Genomic DNA, 12500 nt, shown 5'->3' on the forward strand with positions numbered 1-12500 from the left:
AGAATTGGAGTAGGAGTCTAATTGCTGGGCAAGTGGATGTGGTATGGATGATTTTATGGGCTAAGGTGAGCTGGGTATAAGATACATAGGTGGTGAGGAAGCTCAAGCCATTTAAGTGTTTTTAGTGCTAAGCAGGGGAGATTGTTGCAAGTGAATCTGACAGCTTTGTTATAGCACTGTTGAAGTTTAGAACCAAGTGAGACCTGTAAGTTGGTCATGATAGGAGCTCCATATAGGAGAGGGGGTAAGAGGTATGTGGTAGCTAGTGTTATCTTGGCAGAGTCTGTAAGGGATTTCTTTACACTGCATGGGGTACTTAGTTTTTGTTGGGTTTTCCTGATGCTGTTGTGGCTATCTAAATCAAATTTAAGATTGTCATTGATTGTCATGCCAAGTAATAATGTATTTGGGGTAACTCCCTTCATGGTATTATTTAAGGAAGACATTTTAACGTTTTTTTGTCATGGAAATGGCTTAGAAAACAAGAGGTAATGTAGTTTTTTGATAATTTACTAGCAGGTGATTATCCTATAGCCAACTTTCAACAGAGTTAAAGGCTTCCTTAGTAATTCTCTGAAGATGTATGAGGTTGTCAGAAATAGTTATTATTGCAGAATCATTGGTGTATCGTATGAGGGATGCTTGCTAAGATGATTTATGTAAATTGTTAGTGAATATATTAAAGAGTAGTAGACCAAGAGTGGAGCCCTACGGCGCACTTGTACTGCCAGAAAGGAAGGGAGAAAACATGAAGAGCCATTTAACAGACTGGTATATTCTGGTTTAGTACTTATTAAACTGTAGTAGTATGTGTTGTGATAGCCTGAGGGAAGGCAGTTAGTAGAGGGGTTTTTGGTAAGAGAGAAGATGGAAATCTTTAGAAAGATGAAGGAATACAGAGGAAACCCATTTGATTTAATCTCTGGCATTGTTAAAAGTATCTGTAAAAGTTAATAAGGCCCTGGTACTTCTATGGGTGGGTCTAAAACCAGGCTGTGTGAGGGTCAGGAGCTTTTCCTGAAGAATGTGTTGAAGTTGCTTGTAAATGCACTCTTCCAGAATTGCTGACAAAGGAAATAATTCGGCAATAGGGCTGAAATTGGTTGCATCAGACGAGGTTCCTCCTATATGAAGGGAGATGATGAAAAATTGTTTTCAGACAGATGGAACACATGATTCCTTCACAGATCTATTAATTAGGACAAACACATATGGAACTAGCAGCTAGTTAGAGGTATCTGCTGAAAAAGAACAGGGTTTTAGCTTGAGGAGTAATGATTTGATACAGGAGAGCTGGATGGATGTTAGGATGAAACAGGAGTGTTCGCTATCTATGGAGAGGGTATATCAGGATTGTTATTTGAAAAATCTTTAGTAAGGGCTTTAATGCTTTCTTATAAAATGTGTGTTAAATGAAGTAGCTATTTCATAGGGAGTGTTATTTGGGGCAGGATTAGAAGTGGTGGTTGTTCCAGGGTGGAGTATATTACTAATAGCAGACCAGAATTTTTTAGGACTGGAACACTGATTTAGGAAGGGGTTACTGTAATAGATGATCTTACCTGTGATAATCGGTCTCAGCTATAATTAATAAATATATAATCAATAATCTATAAATAAGCATAATACTGAGAATTAAAACTGCATCAACACTTGCAAAAGGAGGGGAGAAAGAGAGAGAGAGAGAGAGATAAAAATCTTGGTTCCTGTTTAAACTAGTTATTTTATTTTATATTTACAATACTTAAAAGTTTTAATTTACTGCATGAGCGTAAGCAGAGATCAGATTGTATATCCAGTTGTGCTCCTCCCTCTAGTGGCTAAAATGGATAATTGCCTTAACGCTGCCTTGAACAGCATGGAATTTGTCAGCAGGATGGTTCTGCAGTTAGAACAGAGTCCTGCCTGTTTGCATTTGTTTGCATCTGAAGAGCTTACTTGCCATCTCTGCTAACACAGTAATCAAACATAACCATAATGATTCTATAAAAACAGAGCATCCAGGACAAGTAAAAAACTGCCTAAAATTTATTATGTTCAATTTTCCAGGCAATACTACCAACAAAGATCTGACAATGTTCTATCCCTAAAGACTGTGAACAGCAGAGTCGCTGCCCTGTATGGGGGAGCTGGCTACTGCCAAGGCTGCTTCAAGTGCATAAAGTTATTAAAGTGCATGGCTATTTGTCCATCACAACTGGCTCTGCCAGCATTAATGCAGAAGATTGCCAGCTCAGCTCATTAAGAGTTCAGCTAGATTACAAACCTTTAGTGGAAAAGGAGACTAGAACTGGTGGCTGTGAGATGACCAGTGAGCAGAGTTCTCTACCAGCCTAGCCCAGCCCTATCTCATCAGCATTCACTGACCACAGTAACATGTTTTATCTTTCATGTTTTCTTAGCAATGTAATGTGAGAATAGAACTGTATCTGCTATTGCACTGTAATGGGGTGTTTGTGTGTGTGTGTGTGTGTGTGTGTGTGTGTGTGTGTGTGTGTGTGTGTGTGTGTGTGTGTGTGTGTGAGCATGTCTGTGTGCATGAGTGTGTGTGCATGCAATTGAGTGCACACACGAGTGTGTGTGTGTCTGTCTCACTGTCTGTCTGAATCTGTGTCAATGTCAGTGTGTGTGTGTGTGTGTGTGTGTGTGTGTGTGTGTGTGTGTGTGTGTGTGTGTGTGTGTGTGTGTCTATATCTGTGAATGTGTCTGTGTCATGTGTGTGCATGCATATGCTTGAGTGTGCATGTGTGTGTGTGTGTCTGTCAAAATGTCAATGTGTATGCATGTGTAATATCGACCAAAAATAGAAATCTACAAATGTTCCCACAGACTCACTTTATTCCATCTCTTTTTCTAGGTGAGCCGGAGTTCCGCTATGTGGCTGGCATGCATGGAAATGAGGTGGTGGGCCGGGAATTGCTACTTTTCCTCATGCAGTACATGTGTCGGGAGTATAAGAATGGGAATCCACGTATAGTCCGACTGGTAGATGAAACACGGATCCATCTACTTCCATCGATGAATCCTGATGGCTATGAGCAAGCCTACAAACTAGTAAGTAAACAGCCTCACAAGTATGCCTTCAGTAAACAATTTTAAGGGAAACATTTCAGTTCCCAAACTTCTGAAAAGATAACTGACTGCATCATAAGTCAAGGGACCAGAAGATTTATTTGTTGGTAAATGAGACATGTACCTTGGAGCCTTTTAAAAATTGGACATAACTTTATCTGCCCTGCAGGCAGTTAGGTATATTCATTCTGTAATCTGCATAATCAGAGTCAGAACATTGTCTGCACTGTACGAACACATACACAAATGCATGGATCTTGCCATACCCAATAGAACCAAGACGCTCTCCTCCAAAAAAGGAAGCCAATCTGGAGGTCCCCTGCCATAAACAAACTCTACAACAGAAGGAGGAAACTGATGTGGAATAAGGTGAAGTCCCAAGACTGGAAAAACTCCCTTATCAGCCTCAACAAAAAGTTTTGATCCCTCATCAAATCCTCTAAAGCTAGCTATGAAAACAGAATTGCAGCAGATAGTAAAGACAACCACAAGTCCATCTATAGTTATGTAAATAATCTCCATGGCAATACCCAGATTTGCTCTGAACTACTGCACAGTGCTACCTCCTATGCCAAGCCAACAGATATTGCCAATATACTGGCCGACAGATTCAGTGCCAACTGTACCCCTCTCCCCCCCAAAAGACCAATCACAATACCAGTAGATGGCCAGGCACCCAGTATTACTGCTGCACAGGTTAAAACAGCACTGTCCAAGGCCAAAATACAGCTTCTATGGGACCTGACAATATCCCTGGCTGTATTCTACATGAACTACAGAGTGAACTGGCACTTCACCTGTGTGCCCTGTTCAGTCATAGCCTCACATCAGGCTTTGTCCCTACCTAATGGTGCACTGCTATAGTCATCCCTCTCCACAAAGGAGGAGTGACTATAGACCCTTTGAACTATTGCCCCATTAGCCTGATGAGTCTGATATGCACAGCTATGGAATGCATCATCATGGACCTAATAAACAAGGATAGAGGGAATCTCCAAGCTCTATATCCCACACTGTTTGGCTTTGTGAAGGATAGATCATGCCTGCTCAACTTGGTCAACTTCTTTGAATCAGTCACCAGAGCTCTGGATGAAGGCAAGCTGGTTCATACAGCCTACCTTGATCTGGTCAAGTCCTTTGATACCATTCCCCACTTAGGAATCATAGAAAAATTCACTAAGCTAGGCATCAACCCCTGTATCACTAGGTCACAGATAGAACCCACAGTGTGAAAGTAACTGACTCCAAGTCAGAGTGTTGACCAGTCATGAGTGGAGTCTCACAGGGATTGGTCCTGGGTCCTCTTCTGTTTGGTATCTACTTCTCAGAGGTCCAGGCCAACACAAAGGGACTCTGGCTGACAAAATTTGCAGACGATGGCAAGTTGGGAGCCATTATTAACTCCCCAAGTGATGTTGACATCCTACAGAAAGCCCTCACTGAGACCAACAATTGGTGTCAGAACCATGGCCTTAAGCTCAATGCCAAAAAATGTGTCATCATCCCCTTTGGGAAAAACCCACTTCCCATGAATTATCACATCGATGGTAGTCAACTGAACATAGAAGGTGTTATAAGAAGTCTGGGAACACATGTTGACAGCAACCTCTCTTTTGACCAGCACATTCCCACTGTGGTCAGAAAGTCCTTCTATGTGGCATATCTCATTACTAAGGGTTTTGTATCCAGAAAGAAAGAGGTCATTGTCTCCATCTACTCTTCCCTCATTAGTCCAATCGAGTACAAAGCCCCATTTAGATGATCCCAGGCCTTAAACAATTGTCCTATATGGACAGATTCAAAAAACTCCAACTGCTCTCTGTCTCATATCGCCTATTTAGAGGCAATCTCTGCTTGACTTACAAAGCCATGTCTGACCCAGCTCTGGTAGAAATGCTAAATCTAAAGAAATCTCAATCCCTCCTCACCACATGCTCCAGAGACCTCAACCTCATTACCACAATCAACAGAATGTGCTGGAGGGACAGGTTCATAACCCAGAGACTGCCCATACTATGGAAAAGACTTCCCATACATGTCAAACAGAGCACCTCATTGGCCCTCTTCAAGAGAAATCTTGATGAGTGGATGGGGAATAGAAAATTCACCCAGGTGTAACTCCAGTGGCTTTACTCGACAGAGGCACTGGGAACTAAGGTCATGTGGCACGATGCCAGGGTAATCCTATGGGCTAGGCTTGTAAAGGCTCCAGGGCCATTAGCCTAGTGCACACCTATGAACCTATAAATAGAAATGTGGCAGAAAATAAAACCCATCTTTCATATTATTTCTGCAAAATACACTAGAATGATTTATCATTTATTACTCTCTTCTTTTCTTATAGTACAGCTTTTGTATCTGTCTAAGCCTTGTAGTAAAGTCACTTACAGGATAACAGCATGCTGTTTTATTTATTTATTTTTTACTTTATTTTACATTTGTTTACTTTTATTTTGAATATCATGTCAATTTTTACTGTAGTGAAAATGTCAGATTACTGGCAATGGGTTACACTGTGTATTATGTAACCAGAGGCTTGTACAGCCCTTAAAAGGATGATGTAAAAGCAGAAATGTTTATCATATAATTAATAAAGATAGCTCTTGATTACATTACTTTAAGGCATTCTTAAAATATATTCATAACAAGTGAAACTAATAAAACTGCATACAGCAGAATGCTCTATGCCAGGGGTTATTTATGCTGTCATTATGAGACAGTGACACTCCTGTAAGAAGTATGTCTAAAGCGACTCACTGGAGGGGTGCTTCATCAGATGTCAGCTGAGCTACTAGAGCCTAAGCAAGGCTCAGAAGTTTATCTGGAGTCCCCAGGTGGAAGCTCAATGCCTGCACTCAGGGCTGAGGGCTCTTGTTCTCTTGTTCCCAAATCTTCCCCTAATTCCAGCAGTTCTCACTAGCCCAGGCTGAGGATGGCCAACTGGATCATCTGCATCAGAACAAGTTTTGGGACAGCATAGAGTCTGGATGTGTGCCAACTGATTTGTGGGACATACCCTGACATGCATAGGAGCTCATCCTTATGGAATCTGTTCTAATGCAGTAGTAGGCCTAGTGCAGGCTTATCCTGCCCCTAGAGCTGCCCCAATGAGTTCAATACCTCATATGTGTTAACCTAGAGTGGACCTCCCTCTCCTTGAAATGGGGTTGAGAGGATTCCTATTCTCTCCGTTTTTGTTCTGGAAAGGGGATTAAGGCAATTCAGAATCCTTTACTCCTGAAACAGAGAAGGACAAGTCCACAGCTCCTCCCAATGACCCTTCCTTTGAAGAAACCTTAAGTTTATGGAGTCCATTGTGTAGTGGCCTCTGTAGGTGTCTGCAAAAGAAGTAGGGGAGCCGTGGGTCAACCAGCCCATACACTGTGCCACTAATGATGCTACGACTGTGGCCTGCAAGCATGCGGATTCTTTTCAACTTCCAAGAACACTGATGCCCTCTACAATATCTCCAGCAGAGGCAAGTGAGACCCTGAGTCAGCATCTCAAGGCAGACCCTCACATGAACTCTTCAGTCCAGCATACATTCCCAAGAATACAATACTTCTTCAGTTTACCACATGATAAATAGTCCAAAGATCTGGAACAGAGTGTTCTTCTCTGCCCCACTTTGGCACAGAGGTACTGACTCTTTGTGTCTCATATTCAGATTGTAGTTCTACCTACTGACTATATACCAGAGAAGATGGGAGCATCTCCAGACCAGGTCAAGGAAGAGACATTTAAAAACCCTTAACGTGGAGTTTGCATTGGATTTCCACATGACCTGCTGTTATTTGGGATGTGATGGCACTATAACAAGGGCAGTATATGTCTGTACAGGGTGATATGGCTTAGCTTTTGTCCTTTATAGCTGACTGTAAGCAGCGTGCTGTTCATGCCCTAACCTTGAGAGAGGTCCACTTTGTCGAGGCCTCCCAGGAACTTACTGAGGAGCTCTAGGAAAGGTAATAGGAGCTTAAGGTCATGTGAAGGTCATTGTAATGTCCCCCAGCCCCTGTCTTGGAAAAATGAGAAGCCTCCTCAGAGGAGGACACATTTATCTCCAATCTTACCCTCATCTCTACCCACAGATGCAGGTGCAGTCATAGACACAGACCAATAACTGGTGCCAGCACCATGGTCTAAAACTCAGTGCCAATAAATGCATAATAGCATCCTTTGGGCAGACAGTTATCCCTGGAAATGACCACATTGATAATACACTCCTAATGGCACACCCTGTGGTCAGCAATTTGGAAATACATGTAGGCAGTAACCTGGCCTTTGACTGTCATGTGTCTACTGCAGTAAGAAATTTTTTTCTGTGTTGCACAACTCACAAGCAAGAATATGCCACCTAAGTCCAAGGATGGCATTGTTCTGCTGCACTCTGCCCTTATCAGATTAGTCATTGAGTACAATTCCTCCTTCAGTGTATACCTGAATAGACACATGCAACAACTGGAGCATCCACAGAGATTTTTCACAAATTTTGATTTATTTATTTTACATTCGTTTACCAGGATGGTCTGACTGGGACAGTGCCCATTTTCAGCGAAGGCCCAGGGAGAAAAGATCCAGCCGAAGCTTACATACAAAATCATCACATCAAGTAATAGAAATTATAGACAAAAATGAGTGTTAACACATTTACAGGATAAAAATGTAAAAGCAAAAATATATGCATAGTATCAAACAGAACAACACTTTAAACACTTGAATACAGACAAATATATGGTTGAATTTATATATGTGGAGGAACATAACATTAGTTAGGAAATTAAGTAGGAAGAATCACTTAGGCAAAGTAGTGCATAGTTATTAATACTTCCATGGTGAGAGTTGCAGCTAGGATATGTGGAATACAGGGAATAAACAACATGTTATACTCAGGCCACCTCAAAGCCCTATCCATGTACTCAGTCTCCTACAGACTGCTGAGAGCAGTGGTGGTCTATACCTGACCGACAAAGCATATCCTGATCTCATCCTGATGGACCTGTTGCATATCCACTAAACAAATAGCATCAGAAACAACTAATCTAGGGACCTAAACCTAAACCTTGTCTGCAACATAAATAGGAGATGTTGTAGAGACAGGTATATATCTCAGATGCTACCCCTTCTGTGGATCAGGCTATGTATCCATGTGAAACAGATTTCTTGCCTAACGTAATTCAAGTGTAACTTGGACCAGTGGATGGGGGATTGGAAATGTACCCCTGTTCTGGCACCTATAACTCTATTACACAGAGGCAGCCTGTAAATGTATGACCACCCATTACTCAAGCCTACATGTACCCCTTAAAATAAACCTGGGGTATCAAAACTTGTCAGATAACTTTGGGAAACAAGGCTAGGCTTAAAAAGGGCACCCAGGCTACAATTCATTCCATACCTTTCAGCCCCAGAATATGGCCGGAAGCTCCAAAGGCAGTGGTGTCTCCATATTCTTAAAGGATACACACACCTCTAGACTGATAGCCAAGCATAATGCATCTGAGATACTTCAGGCACAACTAACACTGGGTAAGATGGCGATACAAGTCATAGCCTGCTGCAGAACCCCAAACATTTCCCTAGACTCTCACTCCAAGTTCCTAAGCACCATGAAATCTATCAAGGTCGAACCCAATACTCTCATTTTGGTTGACTTCAACTGCCCTTCCAACAGCTGGGAAAAGTATTAAAGTACCAATGTACAGGCCCAATGCTTTCTGGAATTTATCAATTCCAATGCCCTGTACTAGCTCATTCTGACCCCCACTAGAGGAAGCAACATTCTTGACCTGGTTTTCACCAACATGGGAGACCATTGCTCCACAACTATAGTCAATTCCTCCCTGCTTAAATCCAACCACAAATTGATCACCATGGAAATCTCCATATCACCTACAACCCCTGCTAAGGGGACCACCCTGAAAAACTTCTCTAAAGCTGACTTTGGTCTCCTAAAAACAGAGGTGACTAACTTCTTGGCACCCATGGCAATGGAAAATAGCTGCATGACTGCCAAATCATACATCAATGCACTGTACGAGCACATACACAAAATCCGTGGACCTTGCCATACCAAACAGAATTAATATGCTCTCCTCAAAACAAAAGGAAGCCAATCTGGTGGTCCCCAGCCATCAATAGACTCTATAACAGAAGGAAGAAACTGTTGCAGAAAAAATGATGTCACATGACTGGAAAACCTCCCTTATTAGTCTCAACAAAAAGCTGAGATCCTTTATCATAGGTTCATAGGTTCATAAGTGTGTACTAGGCTAATGGCCCTGGAGCCTTTACAAGCCTACCCCATAGAAGTGCCCTGGCATTGTGCCCCCCAATGTTAGTTCCAAGTGCCTCTATCAAGTAGAGCCACTGGAGTGATTGATTTTATTAAATCCTCTAAAGCCAGCTATGTAGGCAGAAGTGTGGCTGATACCAAAAACAACCTCAAAGCCTTCTATAGCTATATCAAAAACCTTCAAGGCAATACCCAGATTTGCTCTGAGTTATTGCATAATGGCACCTATACTGAACCAATAGATATAGCCAATGTACTGGCCGACAGATTCAGTGCCAACTTTACTCCCCCCAAGGGCCCTATCACAATACCAGAAGAAAGTCTGGTACCCACCATTTCTGCGGCACAGGTAAAAGCTGCATTGTCCAAAGCCAAGAATACAGCATCCATGGGACCTGATAATATCCCTGCCTGCATCCTACATGAGCTACAAAATGGACTGGCACCACATATGTGTGCCCTGTTCAATCACAGCTTTTTCTTAGGCTATGTCCCTAATGAATGGCGCACTGCTACAGCCATCCTGCTCCATAAAGGGGGAGCAACTACAAACCCTGGGAACTATCGCCCCATTAGCCTGAGGAGTTTGGTATGCAAAGCTATGGAGCACATCATCATGGACCTGCTTAACAAAGATATAGGCAATCTCCAAACTCTTGACCCCACACAGTTTGGCTTTGTTGAGGGGAGATCCTGCCTGCTGAACCTGTTTGACTTCTTCGAGGCAGTCACCAAGGCTGTGGAAGGCAGAGGATACAGCCTACCTTGATCTGGCCAAGGCCTTTAATACCTTTCCCCACTCAGGTATCATTGATAAACTCACCAACCTAAGCATCAATCCTTACATCACTAGGTGGGATGCAAATTGACTCACAGACAGGACCCACAGAGTAAAAGTTGTGGATTCTAAGTCAGACTGTCAATCAGTCACGAATGGAGTCCCACAGGGCTCGGTCCTGAACCTTCTACTGTTTGATATCTACTTCTCAGAAGTCCAGGCCAACACAGAAGAACTCTGGCTGACCAAGTTTGCTGATGTCTGCAAGCTAGAAGTCATTATCAACTCCCCAAGTGATGCAGACATCCTACAAAAGGGCTTCTCTGAGAGCAATGACTGGTGTCAGAACCACGGCCTGAAGCTTAACGCCAAAAAAATGCGTTATCATCCTCTTTGGAAAAAAACTCAGTTCCCACAAATTACCATGTTGATGGGAGCCCACTGAACACTGTAGGGGCCATAAGAGATCTGGGCAGCCAGGTTGACAGCCACCTCACCTTTGACCACCACATTGCCACTGTGGTCAGAAAGTCCTTCTATGTGGCACATCTTATAACCAAAGGTTTCACATCCAGAAAGAAGGAGGTCATCATCCTTCTCTACTTACCCCTCATTAGACCAGTCATCGAATATAACACCCCGCTTGGCATGTACCTGACCAGACACCTACAATGGCTGGAGAGGCCACAAAAGTACCTCTCAAAAAGGATTTTAGGCCTGAAACACATGTCCTACATGGACAGAATCAAGAAATTCAGCGGTTCTCAGTCTCTTATCATCTACTTAGAGGTGATATCTGCTTGACTTACAAAGCCATGTCCGACCCAGCCCTACTTGAAATGCTATACCTAAAGACATCCGAGTCCCCCCATGCCATACACTCCAGGGACCACAACCTCTTTACCACAATTAACAGAACAAGCTGGAGGGACAGGTTCATCTCCCCAAGACTGCCCATACTCTGGAATAAGCTTCCCATTCATGTCAAGCAGAATACTTTGCTGGCCCTCTTCAAGAGAAATCTTGACGAGTGGAAGGGTAACAGATAGTTCACCCCAGGAATTACTCCAGTTGCTCTACTGGATAGGGGCACTGTGAACTAACATCAGGTGGCACGGTGCCTGGGCAATTTTTTGGGGCTAGCTTGTATAGGCTCCAAGGCCATTAGCCTAGCACACACCTATGAACCTATTAGCCTATTAATCACTTATGAACCTATAAACTTATGACAGGAACCCTGATGGACAGCCAATCTATGGCATGGTACTTAAACAGGGATGCATGTGCTCATATCCACAGTGCAGGGAGAAAGTTATCTATAGCAATGAGCTATGGGAAAATGGATGTCACCTCTAACATCAGTTAGCACAGTAGGAGAAGCAAACTACTGGCAGATTCTATAAGCCACAGGACCTGCCGTCTTGTGAAACTGATGAGTTAGGAATTTATTTTATTTGAATTTAGATAATGGGCAATCTGTAGGTTACATCCTGACTGGAGAATGAACATTCTCAAGCAGGGTATTAATATAGAAGTAATGCCTGCTAAGAAACAAGTCCACTACTTCACGGCATCATATCAAGCAGCCACGGAACTTGGACAGAACAACGTAATGGCCACCATTATTTTACACTCGCTATGTAAAAAAAAAAGAAAGAAAATTAAAAGTATGTGCGCTCATGTGTGTGTGTGTGTGTATGTGTGTGTGTGCGTGTGTGTGTGTTTGTGTGTGTGTGTGTGTGTGTGTGTGTGTGTGTGTGTGTGTGTGTGTGTGTGCGTGAGTGTTTGTATCATTGTGTGTGTAACTATGCGTGCATGTGAGTGAAAGCAAAATTGATCAAGCTATTTTATACTTACTAAGCATTGCTGTTTAGCGAGGGCAAAATAAAAATAAATGAAACCCAAAAAACTGCATGTGTGTGCGTGCGTGTGTGTGTGTGTGTGTGTGTGTGTGTGTGTGTGTGTGTGTGTGTGTGTGTGTGTGTGTGTGTGCGTGTATGTCTTTGTTTCTGTCTGCGAGTGTGAGTGAATGCATGCATGAAAGCAGAAGAGATTTTGTGTGTGTGTGTGTGTGTGTGTGTGTGTGTGTGTGTGTGTGTGTGTGTGTGTGTGTGTGTGTGTGTGTGTGTGTGTGCGTGTGTGTGTGTGTGTGTATGTGTGCAAGCGCATGCGTGTGAACTTTGAAAGCAATCAAGCGGACTGTAGCAGCAGCAGTTAGGAGGTTTGCAAACCTCTTAACATACCTCTCAACTGTCCAGATTTTACAGATTGTCGAGATTTTTGCCTCATAGTTTTGGATAGTTTTGGTGTGTTCCTCATAAAAGTTTTGGTTTTCTGCCAAATCACTCAAAATTG

At 42.7% G+C, this 12500-nt stretch overlaps 1 protein-coding gene across 2 annotated transcripts in view; it reads left to right on the forward strand.

Moving 5' to 3' along the window:
* Positions 1–12500, forward strand: part of LOC122794659 (probable carboxypeptidase X1) — a 1175708-nt gene that overhangs the window by 987414 nt on the left and 175794 nt on the right. For both annotated transcript variants that reach the window (XM_044063283.1, XM_044063284.1), the window contains one exon: positions 2858–3054. In XM_044063283.1, coding sequence (XP_043919218.1) covers positions 2858–3054 — 197 coding nt within the window. The remainder of the gene's footprint in view (positions 1–2857; positions 3055–12500) is intronic.

The sequence above is a fragment of the Protopterus annectens genome, chromosome 2.part1, assembly GCF_019279795.1.
Source record: "Protopterus annectens isolate FY-2018-M chromosome 2.part1, PAN1.0, whole genome shotgun sequence".
NCBI lineage: Eukaryota > Metazoa > Chordata > Ceratodontiformes > Protopteridae > Protopterus > Protopterus annectens.